Below are 19,652 nucleotides of genomic sequence, written 5' to 3'. Positions count from 1 at the left end.
TTTCTCCCCTCTCCTCATGGCCATGGGTTGTTGGAGAGAAACTACATTCATCATTACTCAAGTGTAACTAGAGAATCTGAAAACAAAATTCTGGTCACATACACATATTCTCTGAGGACTCTTTCAATAAGAAAATGCATCTCCATTTTCTTTTGTTTAGGCTTCCAGAGCACATGTAGCATTTCCAGACTTCTTTAGGAATTCCACATTGGAGTGGTGGGCAAGAGAAATTTATGATTTCTACAATGAAAAAATGAAGTTTGATGGCTTGTGGATTGTACGTGAGCTTTTAAGAATTTTTGCTTACACTTATTTTGTAGTGGTTTTGCAAATATAATAATGCCTATGTAGCCTTGTGTAGCTCAGCTCACTCTCTTGTTGCTGAACATTGTTATACAGAAAACGGTTAGAATAGACATTTAAATTTTCGATATATGTGTGTGATTGTTATTTCCTGGGGTTTTCCACTTGAGAAAGTAGCCAAAGTAGCCTCTGCTTTTATATATGAAAAATACATTAACTGATTCACTTTATCTTATCGAGTGCAAAAATGTCACATTTAAATATTAACAAAGGTAGTCCCTTTCAAATGCCTTCCTTATCTTAGAATTAATTCTACAATTTTGTTACAAATATTATCTGTATAGTTTTGAGAGAGAAAGTATAAAAAGAATCTGTTTCTATAGGAAAATATTTAATGCAAAAGAATATACACTATGCTTGTCCAGGCTTTTTGGTTAGGATTGATTGCTGTGATGCCTTGAACATGGACACTTGCATTTACTTAGTCTTCAACAAAGGAAAATTTAATGTATGGATACATTATATACCTATAGGATAGGAAATTCCATGATTCATAACACATGATTCAAAAATCAACATTTATTTGACATTCATACATCCGAAGTATAAGAAATATTTCAAATATGTCTTGAGAATTAAACATGGCTAAGAAAAGATAAATTTTCTCAAGTGGAAGAAGTCATTTCCTGAAAGTTATTCAAGTATCTGTCCATTTTGCTTGATTTCAGAAACTGTAATTCATGTTCTCAGTGCTCCTTGTTGCTTCATGGCCCTATGCCTGAGATCAAGTATAAAGATGCCCCTTGACGTTTTTTCTATTGTAAACTCTATCTTGTATTTTCAAATCTAAAATTCTTGTTGTCAGTTTGACATAGGGTTAGAGGGAGTGCAGTTTCTAAGACATATACCATCATAAATTATATCATGAAGCATGATAGTCAATTCACTCTTATTTGCATAAATCTACAAGGGAAATGCAGTATTTTCGGTTTCTCTAATGAAGCATAAGTTATAAAAATCCTTTTGAATATTCTGAGTGAAGCGAGGAATTTTTATGAAAAACCTTTTAACTTATTTGTACTCTAACACTCCAAATTAATTAGTATAGTACTCTACCTCACAGATAACTCACACTGCCTAAAGATAATGACAGTATGAACTCAGTCCCCTGAGTCCTAGAATTATAAACTTGTGCTACCAAATTATTCTTTTTAACTTGCTGTTTTCTTTTTAAGGATATGAATGAGCCTTCTAGTTTTGTAAATGGAACAGTTACTAATAAATGCAGAAATGATACACTAAATTATCCACCGTATTTCCCAGGTACAATTTGATGACTATACTTTTTTATAATATTGTATCATTATTGTTGCTTATTGTTTATACAGACCTCATGTGATAGTAACTATAAATTTATCTTAGAATTTTAATCGTCATTCCCACTGACCAGTATGTCCAATCTCATTTCTAATGTCAAACAACTCAAAACCGTTTTGAAAATAAAAGTAAATGTTTTTTTCTGTACTCATAATTCTAACTTAATTTAACTTTTTATGGTTTTGTAAGAATTTACTGAATTAAACTACTTGAAGCATCAAAAATATTTAGCAATTATTACTAGCAAGGAGAAAATTGAAGAACGCTATCATTCCTTGCCACTTGAGGTCTGGTGACAGCTAATGTCCGAAAAGAAATAGCAAACACAAAGTTGGTTGAAGACCAGAGCAGTTTGGTTCTGAGATTTGTGCTTTAAGTGAATTATTTTAATGAAAATGTACTGAATCAGCATTTGCTATTTAAATGAATAAAAAGTAATAGAAGTTTTAGCAACGGGGAGATGGCTTAATTGTAGTATGTCTACTGCTTTTTCAAAGAAGCAAAGTGGTTCTTAACACCCACCTGCAGTAGCTCAAAACTGTGTAACTCCAGATTCAGAGGATCCAACACTACTTTCTGGCCTGCATGAGTACTTGTACTCATGTACCTGTGCACATACAAAAGAAATAAGAAGTAAATCTTAAAAATCATATGCAACTGACAGTGTATTCATATTTAAGACATTTATAAAGTTTCATCCACTAGTCCACAGATCACTACAGACATTTAAATTTGATATACATAAAGTGTACAAATGATTAAAATCATTAATTAAATTGCATAATTTGTTTACCTTAAGAACATACAAGTAGATGGAATTTTAACATTTGGTAAAATGTGTATGTGTTTACTATGGCACATCAGGAAAATATAGCTAACTGAGGTGTATAGTATTTCAGAATGTTTCTAAGAACAGGTTTTGCACATATTCACCATAACAAATGGTTGAAAGCTTTGAGTGATCATTGTGGTCTGACACTGAGTTCAATAGAATCCAGTTAGTTCATGAATTAAAACATTATTTTGTACCTATAAGATTCTTTTATGTCATTAATAAAACAAATCAGATATTTAAAATTAATGCATATGTAGTTATGAGCTACATATTTCAAGTTAGAGTCGTCAAAGCGTTACTATATTTTCATTGATTTTCCCAGAACTCACGAAAAGAGGTGAGGGGCTACATTTCCGAACCATGTGTATGGAGACTGAACATATACTTAGCGATGGCTCATCAGTTTTGCATTATGATGTTCACAATTTATATGGGTGGTCTCAAGTAAAACCCACTCTGGAGTAAGTTATATTTCTAATTTTCTCCTCTGCTTTTCTGGTTCAATATATGTTGATGATATCAGCTTCAAACTTCCATACTTCAAGAGTCTTGCTGAATTTCTTTCCATTTCAATTGTTCCTTGTAAATTATTTCTTCTTTATATAAGTTTTAGAAAAAATTCATTTCTCTCAATCAAGTAAAATATCAGTCAGTCTAATTATCATTATTATGTTATTGGGTTATTGTTTTTTTATTCATGTTACTCCAAAGAGTTTTAGGCCATTTTAGTGTTACATACATGTGTGTCTGGACAATATAGTAGATAGTTTATTTTATCTATATATATATATGTGTGTGTGTTCATTTGTATGTGAGTGCTTGTATATGTATACATATATGTATGTCCCATATATGTATAAGATGCATATATGCTTATATATATTTATGTGTGTATATGTATGTGTCATATATACAAATATATGCTTATCAGAGAGTGACATAGGAAAGGAAGTACCTGCATAATGAAAGATGAAAACTGAAAAGTGAAAAAGATGCAAATAGTGTAAATTAATGTATCTTTGCATTATATTTTAAACTGAAATATATTTTAATAGTCAAAGTCATTAACTCTACTCTCTAAGGATAGAAGAGAAAGAGAAGAGTAATTATAAACACATTTGTAAAATACATTTTCTTGATGAGATTTGACTAGCGATAAATTGCAGAACTAAAGTACAATGATTGCTTTTTCAAAAAACAAATAATCCATTAAAGTCTCCCATTCTTTCTATGCTGTTATACAAAGGTTACTTTAGTGAATATATTATTCAGAGTTACATTGCAAAAATATGGATGTTTAACTGAGAAGAAGAGCTAGATTGAGTTATACATTTAGACTTATATGCTCTATTTGATTATTAGCTTAGTTAATGTTATTTATAGTTAACTTGCATTCTTTGAAAGGTTTAAAAAGAAAAAAATCATGTTCCTATGCATGTCACTATAGTAAATGTTAGAAGATAAGAAAAAATGTCTGTCATGCCTGGAAGGGTTTTAGTACACAGTGAGTTAAGTGTTGACCATGATAGGAAACCTGTACCATACCATAGGTAGTTTCTTTTCATAATTGTCTCAATAGAAATATTTAAGTCAGGCATTGTAACACAAGCTTCTAATTCCAGCACCTGGAAGGCAGATACCTGAGTTTGAGACCAGTCTGGTACCTAAAGCAAGTTCCAGGGCAGTGAGGACTGTGGGAACTGGGAAGGGGATAGATAACATTTGAAGTGTAAATACATAAAATATCCAATAACATATTTAATTCTTTAATGAAATAAATACAATAGAAATATTTTAAAAAGCAAACAAATATAAAGAAACATTTAAGGGAAATGAATGATACAAATATGCAACATATGTCTTCATTGCACAGTGCATTACAGAACACCACTGGTCTGAGAGGGATAGTCATCTCTCGGTCCACATATCCCACAGCTGGTCGATGGGGTGGACACTGGCTTGGAGACAATTATGCAAACTGGGATAATTTGGAAAAATCACTCATTGGTATGTGATAATTATCTTCTATCAATACTTTTTATACTTTTTGAGAAAATATTTACTTCATCTTGTGCTAGCTATCATCATTAAATTGTAAGAATTAAAACATTAACATTATTTTTATGAAACAGGTCATCACTGAATTGTCACTAGTCAGGCAGATATAATCAAGGATACTTTAGAGAAGTAAATGACTGATGATTCAGCTAGTTTATTTGAATAGAAATATCTTTACTCATTTTGGATTGTTTCATGTTGAAATGCAAAAGCTTGAAGAGACCATTCAAAAGCAAAGAAAAAATAGCATATATTATATGCTAGAGAATAAGAATCACTGAGAGATGGTAAAGAAAGAAACATCCAACTAAGTATTTTCTGACACTAGATACATGGCAAAAGGCTATACATTTCAAACTATGAATAGACAACCACTGTTTTGATTCTCGACATAATCATTATTGACTAAATTCCTTCAAACCATGCTTAGAATATCTTTACCGAAGAGATTAAAAATTATATGTGTTCAATTTTGTTGAAATTCTCACTTATTGTAGTATTTAATAAAAGTATTTACATTTGTTCTACATGGTGAAATAAATGGCTAAATTAAAACAGAACTCCATAACTTAGTGTTATGCCACTATGTTATGTTTATAGCTTACTTGTGTTTAAATTATGTTGTAGTGCTATTATCTTAACAATATAATCTCTTATCCTTGAGAATATATATAATAACAATTATTACGAGTTTTATAAAAGAATAATTTATTAATACTGAAATATGTCATTTAATAAGAAGTGATATACAAAGAGAATATCTTTGTTAATAAATGTAAAATACTAAAACGAATGAAAATATCAATGTAAAATTTTATTCTAATTTTTAGGCATGCTGGAATTTAATCTTTTTGGGATACCATACGTAAGTAAATCTGTTTAATTTATATTTGTAGTCTATACCTATTAAGAAACAGTACTTGATATACATTAAATATAACTATTTTTTAGATTGGAGCAGATATCTGCGGCTTTTTTAATGATTCAGAATACCATCTCTGTACTCGTTGGATGCAAGTTGGAGCCTTTTATCCATATTCAAGGAATCACAACATTCAATTTACTAGAGTATGTAATCACTATATTTGTGTCAATTTTGTTTTATTTATTTTTCCCTATACAGCCTTATGTTCTTTGCTTTTGCTTCAATTATATTTTACTTGACAATGTCATACATGAATACTTTAAACCTTATCATATTTATGAAATAATAGTATACCCAGAAAGCATGGCTTGCTTACAGAGCACACGTGCTATAGTTGATTGATAAAATTTTGGAAGAGTTAGGTAAAAATGTCTTATTGTAGGACTTATTTCAACTGGGACAGAATTACAACAAAAATTTCAACTTGAAACCAAATTGATTATAAGAATGACACATTTGCAATAATGAATGAAATTGGAAACTCTAAAAGCAAATATAGAACAATCAAGTTTAGAAACTGAGAAACAAGAAAATATTGCATGATTTTTAAGGGCAGATTTCTTTGCAGTGGCAATAACTGAGAGTTATTGACTTATTTGCATATAATTTTTGAGTATTATGTAAGACAGTGATTAATTTAATGGAAAACTGTGACGACTAAGAGGCAATATACTATTATGCAATAACTTGTGCTAAACTTTTAGTTAATTTGTAGAGAAAAAGAACTGATCAGAAAGCATGTCAGTCCAAGGTTGAAAAACAATAGAAAACATCAGAAAGACATAATCTTAGCACATTTATGAATCAACAGATGCAGGATGTATTGAAAAAACTTTGTACTATCCAAATTTTACTTGAACTAGTGGGAGTGTTTTATTTTCTTAATAATCAAATTACAAGGATAGCAGTTTTTGAAGCAGTTTTAAAGGCAAGCAACTATGGGGAAATATTTTTAAGAATATGAACATTTTAATAGAAACATGTTTATAACTTAGGATATTGCCACACTGGAGAAAAAGGGTATTAAGAAAAGTCTGGATAGGGGTTGGGGATTTAGCTCAGTTGGTAGAGCGCTTGCCTAGGAAGCGCAAGGCGCAAGGCCCTGGGTTCGGTCCCCAGCTCCGAAAAAAAGAAAAGTCTGGATAGGGGGTGATTTAAGAAATATTCTTGGAGAGTGTTATATATGCTTAAATATTTAGATTATATTATATTATTTCATAATATTATAATGTGATTTATTTATATCACATTTACTTTTAATATATGTCAAAATCAAATGAGTATGAATTTGGGGAATACAGTTGAGGATATATATGGCAGTTTTTTACCTAAATGGTGATTCTATGATGGCTTGGATGAGGAGATATTTGAGCAAGATCTCAGTAAGATAGAATAGAGAAGTAAGGATAGATGAAAGAAACAACTATAAATAAATAAGCTCAGAAATATATATATATACATATATATATTAGTGAATCAACAGAACAAAAGTTGACATTAAGTAATGTGGCAATATCCTACTATCTTTCTTTCTAAAACCACTCAAATAAACTATAAATAAATAGGTAACATATAGTATACATAGGTCATGCATAACTTAATAAGTGTTGTGCTACTGTAATTTCAATCTTTACTTAGTCTAATAGTGCATCTGCCAGGGAGAACAACAGGTTTCCATACCAAATTTCTTATTTCCAAATTCTAGTAAAGTCAGACTCTTCACAAACATGATGTAGCTCTAAAAGCCTCTTTGAGGGTTGCTATTAGTAAACCTAAAAGAAGTGTGTTTTGTAATTACAAGTAAGTGTAGTTTGTTTCCATGATCCCTACTAAAATATATAAGAATCGCTGTCCCTCATATTTTCCTGATATGAACAACATTTTTTGTAGATTCTCAATATTGTACCACTAATATTATTCCTTTGACTTGAATACATATTCCAAAGGAGACTGAAATGCATTCGAGATTAGTGTGCACATGCCTCCTGTGCTATGGTATATTAGTCTGTTCACTTCACGTGAGACTGCATTGTAGTGTGTGAGGCTAATATGGTGAGCTCTACTTACCTCTTGATATTTCGGCCACATTTGTCTAACAAACCATATCATTTCCTTTCTAGATTTTACATTCCAACATTGACTATTACTATAACTGGCAATATTTTCATCATCTTTTAAAATATGAACTATACATTGCATATATTTAAGAACAGTAAATCAAGCTTTTGGCTTTGATTATCGTATTAAAATACTATTATTCTTATACTTTCATTCTTCATATAAAAAATAATTATGACAGCATGGAGATTTTTGTAAAGATAGTATATAGAATATAATATTATTAATAATTTGCTAATTCTCTAATAATTTATTTGAATGTTGAGATTCTAATAATGAGCTATGACTGTTGCATTGTACTTTGTTTCAGAGGCAAGATCCTGTTTCCTGGAATGAAACTTTTGCTCAAATGTCAAAGAAAGTTCTAGAAATCAGATACACTTTGCTGCCCTATTTCTACACACAGATGCATGAAGCCCATGCTCAAGGTGGAACTGTCATCAGACCCCTCATGCATGAGTAAGTGCGAATTTTACTTTTTCTTCAGTGAATAGCTTTGGATTACTTTAATCTATTATCTATAGTATAATATTTCATAGATTTTATTATACATTTTGAGCTAATAAAGGTTTTACATAAATATTTCTAAGAAGCCCTCATAGGTATTAAGTTGTTATATAAAATACCTTAATAATGAAACAATTAATACTTTAAAACATCTCTTTAACTTATTCATGAGACACTTTGCTTCTCACATCTCTTATATTAACTGTGCAATTGAGCAAGGTGGCCTCCAGATTTTACTACTGATAAACTAATTAAAAGTCACAACTGTCTATTAGAACTTAAGAACTAATACTCAATAAAATTATCAAAATAGTAAATTTTACTTGTATACCTTCATATTTGATTGAAGATTAAAAGATGTAGCAAATAAGGAAGTGCAGTATACCCAGTCATAAATGGGATGCCTCCATCTCTTAAGGTTGAGCAATCATTGTGTGAAAGATAGAAAGATCATAAGAGCCAGAAAGACTACCTATGACCGCAGGAAAACAGTGTTTTCAATACACAAAAGGGAAGCTGCACATATGAACTCAGAGTGCTGTAACGGTATTCTCAAAAGTTTCTGCAAGCTCAAGCTAGACAAAATCCAAGCATAGAATGGGAAATTAGACAGGAAATCCTACTCCTGTCTGAGGAACTATTAGTAATAGATGACTCTTAACAGAGTCAGTTTTATGTGTCTAGCTCCTGGTCGGTTGAACATGCACCATAGGACAGTCATAGACTGAGTATATAGGCAGCACTATATGACCCAATAGGGTTTTATAATTTTTAAAAAAGTGGAGAAAGGGTCACAATAAAAGGTGTAATAATTAGAGGCAATTAGTGGTTATGGATATGATTAAAACACAAATAAAAGCTCAAGGAAATTATATTTAGAAAAACAAAGTTTGTAGTAAAAAATGTATACCTCTGGAGATTCAAGGTACATGGAAGTTGTCCTTAACTCACCTGCCACTGCCCTACTGTTCCTCTCATTACCCACTGACAAGCCTCTTCTTAGGTTTCAGGCTAATCTGTTTGCATTTCCAATGTTTGAGACTTTGACTATGGATTCTGAACAGTTCTTTTGTCCTACTGGAGTGCTTCAGCCTTTGTATCACAGCGAGTTCAGTGTGGGCTAAACCCCAGCACAGATTTTACCACTATGCTTGGTTGCTAATGAAACAAAAACTAAACTAAATTCAATGCTTAATTTCAATAACATAATATTGGCTAGTGACTATTTCCTATTACTTAGCATTTTTACTATGGTCATTAATTTCACTATTAAAAATCAACTTCCATATCCAAGAATCTCCGATGTCATAATGGCATGTCAGCCAATAAGAAGAGCTTTAAGATAGGCAATCTCCCCTATCCCAATCTCCAACCCTGTCCTCTGTGATATTTCTTCATTTTGTGGCAATTATCTTGCCTCAGATTATAGTTGTAAACCTATTCATTTTATCTTTTTATTGAATATTATTTATTTATATTTCCAATGTTATCCCCTTTCTCGGTTTCCCGTCCAAAACCCCCCAATCACATCACCCCTACCCCTTCTTCTATGAGGGTGTTCCCCCACCCATCCACCAACCCCTTCCTACCTCCTAACCCTGATATTCCCCTACACTGGTCCATTCTTGTCAGGACCAAGGACTTCTCCTCCCTTTGGTGCCCAGCAAAGTCATCCTCTGCTGCATATGCAGCTGGAGCCATGGGTCTGTCCAGGTGGAGTCTCTGGATGGTGGTTTAGTCTCTGGGAGCTCTTTTGGTTGATAGTGTTGTTCCGAAAAAACACTTCTATTGGAATCTAAAAAAAAATCCATGCAGTGTACATTTATAATCTTTCTGCACGTGGTCTCTCCTTGCTGCTTTCAATCTTGTTATTTACTAGACAAAGTTAACTTTTAAGTAACTCTTTTCACTCTCTTCTATAAACTCTCCTCCATAGTGACTTGTCATTCAATTGTGCAAATATTTAACAGGTTTTTCATTAGAATATTTAGACATAGTTTGGTTTGACTCATAAAGTCTGTACTGCTTGACCCTGTGTTCCAATTAATAGAATGGCCTTTTATTTTAAATATTTTTGAGCATGATTTTCATTTGAATCTAAAAATAAAAAAGTGAAAACAAAAAACAAAAAAAGTACAGCAAACTTAGATCTCATAAACACATTATGTTGTTCAGAAGAAATTAAAATTTTTGGTTTAATTGAATACTTTGTGATACTTTTATCAGGTTCTTTGATGATAAAGAAACCTGGGAAATATACAAGCAGTTCCTATGGGGTCCAGCTTTTATGGTGACTCCTGTCGTTGAACCTGTAAGTCTAGTCATGTATTATATTATCAAAATGATACCATTTTATCTCAGATTATTTCAATGACTTTTTTTTCAATTCCAGTTCAGGACCAGTGTGACTGGCTATGTTCCTAAGGCTCGATGGTTTGACTACCATACAGTAAGTTTAGGAAGATTTTTAGAAAGTTAACTAAACACACACACACACACACACACACACACACACACACACACACACATATATATATATATATATATATATTACATATACATATATAATATTTTGATGGTTTATTCATATAATTTATGTATCTGTTTATTTTCCACTTAAAAAACCTGAATTGTTTATGTTCTGTTAATTATATTTGAATTAAAATAAATACCTTGGTACAATTAATTTATAAGCTCTAGTGAATTATGCAGTCATTGATTTGTTTTAGCAAGTAGGAACAGAAATGTGTACCGTATGACAACGTTCTGTTGCCTCTTTTGGCTACACAAAAATGATCATTAAGAATAATGAACTTCTTCCTTCTTTATGACCTTGTGAAATCCACACTTACAGTGTATAGGAAATCTAAAACCAAATGAAATCTGAGAATGAAAGAATAACCATGTCTTTAGGATACCCTTTAAATGAGAGCATTTTAAAAAAAATATGGGTTTTGTTCATTTTTCTTTAAAAAAATGTGACGTTTTATTTCATAGATGTGCTTTCTTAAATCTTACATTACTGATTATGTCAATTCTCACCCGCCCCCTTCTTCTCCTTATCAGGGGGAAGATATAAAGCTCAAAGGAATACTTCACACATTTTCAGCTCCCTTTGATACAATAAATCTACACGTCCGAGGAGGTTACATTCTACCATGTCAAGAGCCAGCACGGAACACACATCTAAGGTAAATAGACTTGTTTTAGAACTGTAATTGCATTTTGTAAGGTATCAAGAAACAGCATTTGCAAATTCATTTGGAATAACAAATCAAAAACAAAAAAACAGGACAGTGAAACTCTTCTCAAGAATAAAAAACTTCTGGGGGAAATCATCATTCCTAACCTTAAGCTGCATTACAGAACAATAGTGATAAAAAAAACCAAAAAAAAATAATAATAATAAAATAAAATAAAAAAACAAAAAAACCACAAAAAAACCTGTATTGTATTGCTACAGAGACAAGCAGGTAGACCAATGGAATAGAATAGAAGATCCAGAAATGTACCCACATATGGTCACTTGATTTTGACAAAGCAGCTAAAATCATCCAGTGGAAAAAAGACAGCATTTCCAACAAAAGGTGCTGGTTCAACACCTTTAGGTTAGCATGTAGAAGAATGCAAATCAACCCATTCTTTTTTTTCTTTTAATTTTACTTTTCTTGGATATTTTAAGTATTTACATTTCAAATGTTAGCTGCTTTCCCCACTCTCCTATACCACCTCCTCCCTCCTCCTGTTTCTATGAGGATGCTCCCACCCACTCCAACCTCAACTTTCTGGCATTATCCTACATTGTGGAAATGAGCCTTCACAGGACCAAGGGCTTTTCCTTCTATTGATACTGGCATTGTCATCCTATGCTATATACCTGGCTGGAGTAATGGGTCACTCCATGTGTACTCATTGGTTGTTGGTATGGTCCCTGGGAGCTCTGGTGGGTTCTCATTGGTTGATATTGTTATTCTTCCTATGGTGTTACAAACTCTTTCAGTTTCGTCAGTCTTTTCTCTAACTCCTCCATTGTTCAGTGCAATAGTTAACTGAAACCATCTTCATCTGTATCAGTAAGGCTCTGGCAGAGCCTTTCAGGAGACACCTATAACTGGCTCCTGTCAGCAAGCACTTCTTGGCATTAGCAATAGGGACTGGGTTTGGTGGCTGCATTTGATTTGGATCCCCAGGAGGGGAAGTCTCTGGATGACCTTTTCTTCAGTTCCTGCTCCACTCTTTGTCCCTGTACTTCCTCCCATGAATATTTTTGTTCTCCCTTCTAAGAAGGAATGAAACATCCACATTTTCTAAATTGACCCATTCTTATCTCCTTATACAAATCTCAAGTCCAAAGGGATCAAAGATCTTCACATAGAAACAGATACATTGAAACTAATAGAAGAGAAATTGGGAAAGAGCCTCTAGCACATAGGCACACGAGAAAATTCCTGAAAAGAACACTAATGGTTTATGCTCTAAGATTAAGACTCAACAAATGGGACCTAATAAAATTGCAAAACTTCTGTAAGGCAAAGAACACAGTCAATAGGAAAAAATGGTAACCAACAGATTGGGTCTTTACCAATGCTACTGATAGAGGAGTAATATCTAATATATACAAAGAAGTCAAGAAGTTAGACTCCAGAGAATCAAATAGCCCTATTAAAAATTGGGTTAAAGAGCTAAACAAAGAATTCTGAACCAAGGAATATAGAATGGTTGAGAAGCACCTAAATAAATGTCCAGAATCCATAGTCATCAGGGAAATGCCAATCAAAACAACCTTCTGATACCACCTCACACCAGTGAGAATGGCTAAGATCAGAAACTCAGGTGACAGCAGATGCTGGTGAGGATGTGAAGAAAGAGGAGCACTCCTTCAATGTTGGTGGGATTGCAAACTGGTACAACCATTTTGGAAATCAGTCTGGAACTTCCTCAGAAATTTGGATATAGTGCTACCTGAGGACTCAACTATACCACTCCTGGGCATATACTCAAAAGATGCTCCAATGTATGACAAGGCCACATGCTCCACTATGTTCATAGCAGCCTTATAGCCAGAAGCTGGAAACAAACCAGATGTTCTGCAACAGAAATGGATACAGAAAATGTTGTACATCTACACGATGTACTATTCAGCTATTAAAAACAATGACTAACTTAAATTCATAGGCAAATGAATGGAACTAGAAAATATCATTCACAGTGTGATAATCCAGTCACAAAATAACACACATAGTATGCACTCCCTGATAACTTGATATTAGGCCAAAAGTTCGCAATGCCCAAGATACAATCCATAGACCACATGAAGCTCAAGAATAAGGAAGACCAAAGTGTGGATGCTTCAGTTCTTTTTAGAAGGGGGAACAACATACTCACAGGAAGAAATGTGGAGACAGAGTCTGACAGAAGACTGACAGAAAGGCCATTTAGTGACTGCCTCACCTGGTGATCTATCTCTTATATAGTCACCAAACCCAGACACTATTCCAGAAGTGCAAGCTGACAGGAGCATAATAAGGCTACCTCCTGAGAGGTTCTGCCAGAGCCTGACAAATACAGAGGCAAATGCTCACAGCCAAACATTGGACTGAGCACAGGGTCCCAAATGGAGGAGTTAGAGAAAGGACTAAAAGAGCTGAAGGGATTTGCAATTCCAATAGAAGAAAAACTATATTAACCAACCAGAACCACTCCCCCAGGGCTCCCAGGGACTAAACCACCAACCAAAGAGTACACATCACATAGAGGGTCACATGGCTCCAGCCACATATATAACCTTTGTGAGCATCAATGGGAGGTGAGGCTCTTGGTCCTGTGCAGGCTCAATGCCCCAGTGTAGGAAAATGTCAGGGTGGGGAGGAGGGAGTGAGTGGGTAGGTGTGAGAGCACCCTCATAGAAGCAGTCAAAGGGAGATGGGATAGGGTGTTTGTGGAGGGGATACCAAAATAGGTGATAACATTTGAAATGTAAATATAAAAATATTTAATAAAAGAAAAGAAAGAAATATCTGGCTCTAAAGTTAGTAGGTAGAAATGTCTGAGCTCTTCCCCATAATCCTTCTGTAGCAAAGTGGGTATTTACTTATAAACCAAAGACATGGCAGGAAAATGAGAATACTGAAGAACCTCAGGTTTCCCTGCTCCCTAGTCCAACTGGGATGCCAGAAAGCTACCCTGGTAGACGTCACACTTAAAGGTTGAGTCAGTTGAATATCTAGGGGAGCTGCATATTTTGTGAGATGCAAACAGTCCTGTCCATCCTTTGCTTGAAAGAGGACATACTTTACTCTTTAATATAATGAACAGTAAATATAATAATCATGTTAGTAACTGATCCTGTCTTTCAACATCACCTACCAAAATTTTCTTAAAAAATGTAATTTCAAGAGAAAAGCTGCTATTATCTTTCCACATGCAATATGCATAAATGTTGAAGACTCATAGAAAGTTACATTCCAGTAATAGATTCCATTAGAAGTGAGGCTTCCCTACTAACTGCAAACTAAAACTTCAGGACCTCTGTACATAATATGCGTAAGTATTTACAAATGAATCATTTTTTTTGAAACTTAACAAAAGCCATCATCTTTTTTTTTAATTTTATTTTTCTCTGTGACATAGAAATAATGACACTCCTTAAAAACATTCATTTGTGATTTGTTTTTCATTTTGAGGTAGGGACTCAAATAGTATAAACCAATTTTCAACTTCCTATGCAGCAAAGCATGGCCTTGAATTTTGATCTCCTTGTCTCTGCTTCTGGGTGCTGCTGAGATTTCAGGTGTTTTCTACCTTGCTTAGCATATGCAGGGCTAGAGCTCACACTGTAAGAGCATGCTGGGCAAGCTAGCTAACAGAGCTATATTCCCAGATCTGAAAACAGTATTTTTTAAAGAATCTCTAGAATACAAATATGAATTGTAGAAAAATGAGAGGAAGGTATAAATGAGAGGAAGGTAAAATGTCTTTGCCATTTTCATAGTCTATCACAAACAGCCCCACCATATTTGATAAACCTGCAGGGATACCCAACTCTCACCCAGTGTCCATACTTAAAACAGAGCTTATGATGTTGTTTTTTGATCTGTGGTTTTAAGTGAATAATATCCCATACAAAAGATCCATTATTCCAAAGGTTCTTTATTTTCTATCCGACTAATCCCATGGAACTAACAGCCATCTCTAAGCCTTTAGCATTCAGCATTTGCAGCTCATAGATTGACATGTTTTTGGAACTACAGGTCAAATAGCCTCTTCAGTGGTACAATCCTTCATTTATTATTACACATACATAGTCCTTCCATCCCTCAATATTTATCTTACTGGTTTATCACTGAATGATAGTTGAGTTTATGAAGCTTACAGAGTTCCTATTATTTGATGACTTCCCCTTGTTGTACATTTTGATTCGTTGCCTCTACCTGCTCATTTCCGTTCTATGATATATTTTCTGACTGATACTTTGTCGAAATAAAGATATCCACTAACAATAAAGTCAATTAACAATTAATAATGGTTATTGTCAATATCCATTAACAATAGAGTGCATAATAGTTCCTAGTGGATGGAGGTTCAGGACCTGCCTGCTTTCCATTTTCCTTTAGTCTTACCTTGAGCAGGTACTGGTGGAGACATACCGCTTTGAATTTCCCTATTATCATTCATCACTTTATAAAATCCCTGGTCCATTTTTTTTATTTATAAGGACTCACTGATATGTCCAACCTCTAAGTATCATGAATAGATTCTGTGACGTGGTCGATGTAAGACCGACCCTTTCCTTTTGCTTCTTAATCTAACCTATGCCTACTTCCTGGAAAGCTATAGGATGACATCCGAGAGGTCATGAACAAACAGTACTGAACTACTTCAATCATATATGGAGATATATATATATATATATACATATATATATGTGTGTATGCATATATCTGTGTATGCATATATATGTATATGTATATATACATATATATATGTATATATAAACTAGGTCTTGAAGAACTCTCAGTTTCACTGAGAGGTCTTTTTCTACATCTTTTTTTGGTTTCTGTTCCTAATGTTGCAAGTTATATGGAATATTGTTATAATTGTTTCCAGAGTAGAGTATAAGCTGTAAGACACTTAATATAATTTTCATAAGTATTTGTAAATTGAAGGCTCAACCAGACTTTAGTTTTGTTTTTCAAGACAGGATTTTGCTATGTAGCCAAAGTGAACTTTGTATCCATGATGTTCCTCTCTCAGTATCTCAAATTCTGGGAATATGGGATTGAATTAATATGCCACTATGCATATAGATTAATCATATTTTTTATATTTATATGATACAGTTCATTTTATCTAAGTAAATATTAATATACATTTAAGGATTTTTGCTTTGTCATGCTCGCTTATAATTTTAATATGAAGTTACTAAAAATTGAGCTGTAAAATTCTGAAAATGTTAAGAAACTTGAGAATAGAATACATTTTAATATCTGTGACTATCATATCAATGTAGAAAAGAATAGTTTGTTAAAGAACCACCCTTTTTTTTAACAATTTGATGCTTTCAAACCAAGTTACTTCTTACACAATGTTGTACAGTCTGCTGTGTTTAATTAATAAGTAGACCTATATAGGCATATGCTGAGAGATGTTATCAATTAAAAAGCATGGACGTAGAACTATATAGTTATTCTTTGAATTATTATTAGTAAGCAATTATAATCTAATGTTTTATATATTGAAATGTGAAGAAGTTTTACACTGAAAGTATTAAAAATTGCATACTGGGGCTGAGACTACAGTTCAATTGTGGAATATTGGACATACACATGTCTTATTTTGGTATGTGAGAGAGGAATCGACGGAAGAGGGAGCAGAGGAGGACGGGGGGAGAGACTGATTAAAATAGAGATGCATAAAAGTTACAGTATCCATAAACCTAATGTTTTCAGCTACTATGAATGAGTCCTCTTCTGATTAATGGTGCTAGGTGAACTCTTAAAGCTAAATGACATTTGAGATACTTTACTATGTATATGGTGAATTTTCTTTCCGTATTTTATTTTCTCATTTTATAGAAGTAAAGTCTTCATTTTCTCTGTTTAGATGTTGGTTTTCTTAATTTCCTTACAATGCATATTCTTTCATGACTATCATATTATACAATATCCTCTGAAAATATAGAATTACATTTTTTTTCTTGTAGTCGACAGAATTACATGAAGCTCATTGTTGCTGCAGATGACAACCAAATGGCACAAGGGACTCTATTTTGGGATGATGGAGAGTCTATAGGTAAGTCTTCCATTCAGACAAATGTAACTGACAGCGGTTGAGATAATCTCATTTGTGCACTGTGTAAAGTTGTCTTTATATTATTCAAATGTTGATATGCCTTCAAGAGAATTGAGTACAGGCTCGACTTTGGTGTTATTTTTCTTGGATCATCATCTACCTGTATATTTTGTAAACATTCTTCACCATCATCTTCTGGTTGGTTTAATAATGATCTGATTACCTATAGCATGACATGAGAAGAAAGGCAGGATTTTTTTTGGGCACAATTAGAATCTCCAGGAAAGAATCAGGTGTGTGTGTGTGTGTGTGTGTGTGTGTGTGTGTGTGTGTGTGTGTGTGTGTGTGTGTTTCTCCAGCTGGTCATGAGGTGGGAGGAACCAATACTGGGACTGATTATGTGAGAGAATGGTAATGGGCCATAGGACAGAATGTGGAATAGAATAGTTAGGTTAATTTAAATGTGAAAAGTTAGCTGAGAGATAGCCATTTAAGGCTTATGGTTAATAAATAATAGTAAGTCTCTAGTTCATTATTGGTAAGCTGGAATGTCAGGTTGAGACAGTCAAGTGAAAGACAGTATGCTTATATTCTTAAAGTTACACTGTGTCAGCTATTGTACTTTGAAAGTGGAACATAAAGCTAGACATATCATTTAATGTTCAAATAGTATAATAATTGCTGGAAACAGTCCACATAAAAGTTTAAAAAATAAAAGAAAATTTTTGTCCCTTACTATAAAGGTATTTAGACACAGCTTACCTTTAGCGGAAGCTAGCAAAGTGATGTTTACATGACCCAATAGGTCAATGAGCCAAGAATGCCACATTTTATGTGTCATAATCAACGCAGAAGTATACCCTAAAACAAGAAATTAGCTCAGTGTCCTTACTGGGTTGCTGCTGCTTTTGCTTATCCTTTTAACATTCAATGTGTTTATTGCTATGGTTTTATTTTTATCTTAACATGAAAAACTATCTTATTGCGAAATTTATTTGCATTGTATTCATGATGGTATAACAACAGAAATATCTACAATAAATAGTTAAGCCTCTCACTATGTATGTTTTTCTCTCCATTGGCATCAGGTACACCTCCAGGTTTTGTTAAGAGTACATATCCTGAGAGTTGGGAAAATAATTCAATTAGTTATTCAACACTTGCCTTGAAAACAGGAAAATCTGATTTCTGTGACATAAACATGTACCCCTTGGTGTTTTGTTTTGTTTTGTTTTTGTTTTTTATCAAATACTGGCAGTGTGCCTTTGTAATCTTAGACTAACAAGTTAGAGAAAAACTTATCCTTTACATGAGCTGTAAATAATGTAGTATATGGTCTATGTAACCAGCTCAGGTTTAGATGGAGAATCTCAGAAAAGAAAACAGTTGGAATCACCTGTCTTTCACAAATACATGAACACAAATACATGTGTACACATATATGTGAATGCATACATAAATGAAAATCTACATGTTCTATGTGAATATATAGAAAGAAAATGTTCATAGCATAATATCAGTTTTAGAATAGCAAGATTATCAGCAAATTAATTTTCATAAAAGTAATGACATAAATAGACCATAGTTTGCACATTGTTCTTTGTGTGACTAGGAGAGGAATTAGAAGACATCAGGTTTTCTACACTACGTCAGTTTATGTTTTATCATATATATGACTACTTATTGTCATCATATAAATCCTGTTTTTGCATAGGTACAAAAAATAATTTTTGAAAGTTTCATCATTTTTTGTCTTGTGACAAACTTCCTCACTGTACAATGAGGATAGCCATAATTATTATGATAATGGCCATGCACATCTCCTTTATTATTTCTGTTATTGTACTTAAACACTTACTATAATAAATACTTTACCACTATTAAACACTTACTAATATTAGTAAGCAATATTATTATTATAATAACATGGACTTTAGATAAAGTAATGGCTGTAATGTTTTTATTTGTTTTGTATGTTTGCTTGACTTTATCTTGAAATTCAATAAAAGAATATTATATCACTTTTACCTGAGAAGAAAAATAAGTATGCTACAATTTATTATTGTTCTTTGAAAAGAAAATAATTTATTGTTTTTTCTTTCAAGACACTTATGAAAGAGGTCAATACACCTCGATACAATTCAATTTAAATCAGGTATGTAATATCTTCTGTAATAAATTTTACTAAATAATGTACAGTTTTATTCGTGGTTCACTATGTAACACACACTACATACT

At 33.1% G+C, this 19,652-nt stretch overlaps 1 protein-coding gene across 1 annotated transcript in view; it reads left to right on the top strand.

Annotated features, from left to right (window-relative positions):
• Positions 1 to 19,652, top strand: part of Si (sucrase-isomaltase) — an 80,335-nt gene that overhangs the window by 57,507 nt on the left and 3,176 nt on the right. The window contains exons 35-46 of the mRNA NM_001389226.1: positions 161 to 277; positions 1,539 to 1,626; positions 2,838 to 2,976; positions 4,389 to 4,522; positions 5,404 to 5,438; positions 5,525 to 5,641; positions 7,927 to 8,075; positions 10,350 to 10,434; positions 10,516 to 10,572; positions 11,190 to 11,314; positions 17,326 to 17,414; positions 19,520 to 19,569. Coding sequence (NP_001376155.1) covers positions 161 to 277; positions 1,539 to 1,626; positions 2,838 to 2,976; positions 4,389 to 4,522; positions 5,404 to 5,438; positions 5,525 to 5,641; positions 7,927 to 8,075; positions 10,350 to 10,434; positions 10,516 to 10,572; positions 11,190 to 11,314; positions 17,326 to 17,414; positions 19,520 to 19,569 — 1,185 coding nt within the window. The remainder of the gene's footprint in view (positions 1 to 160; positions 278 to 1,538; positions 1,627 to 2,837; positions 2,977 to 4,388; positions 4,523 to 5,403; positions 5,439 to 5,524; positions 5,642 to 7,926; positions 8,076 to 10,349; positions 10,435 to 10,515; positions 10,573 to 11,189; positions 11,315 to 17,325; positions 17,415 to 19,519; positions 19,570 to 19,652) is intronic.

Source organism: Rattus norvegicus, chromosome 2 (genome assembly GCF_036323735.1).
Source record: "Rattus norvegicus strain BN/NHsdMcwi chromosome 2, GRCr8, whole genome shotgun sequence".
In the NCBI taxonomy this organism is placed as follows: Eukaryota; Metazoa; Chordata; class Mammalia; order Rodentia; family Muridae; genus Rattus; species Rattus norvegicus.
The sequence above is the reverse complement of the archived record's forward strand: the minus strand, read 5'-3'. Positions and strand labels throughout refer to the sequence as shown.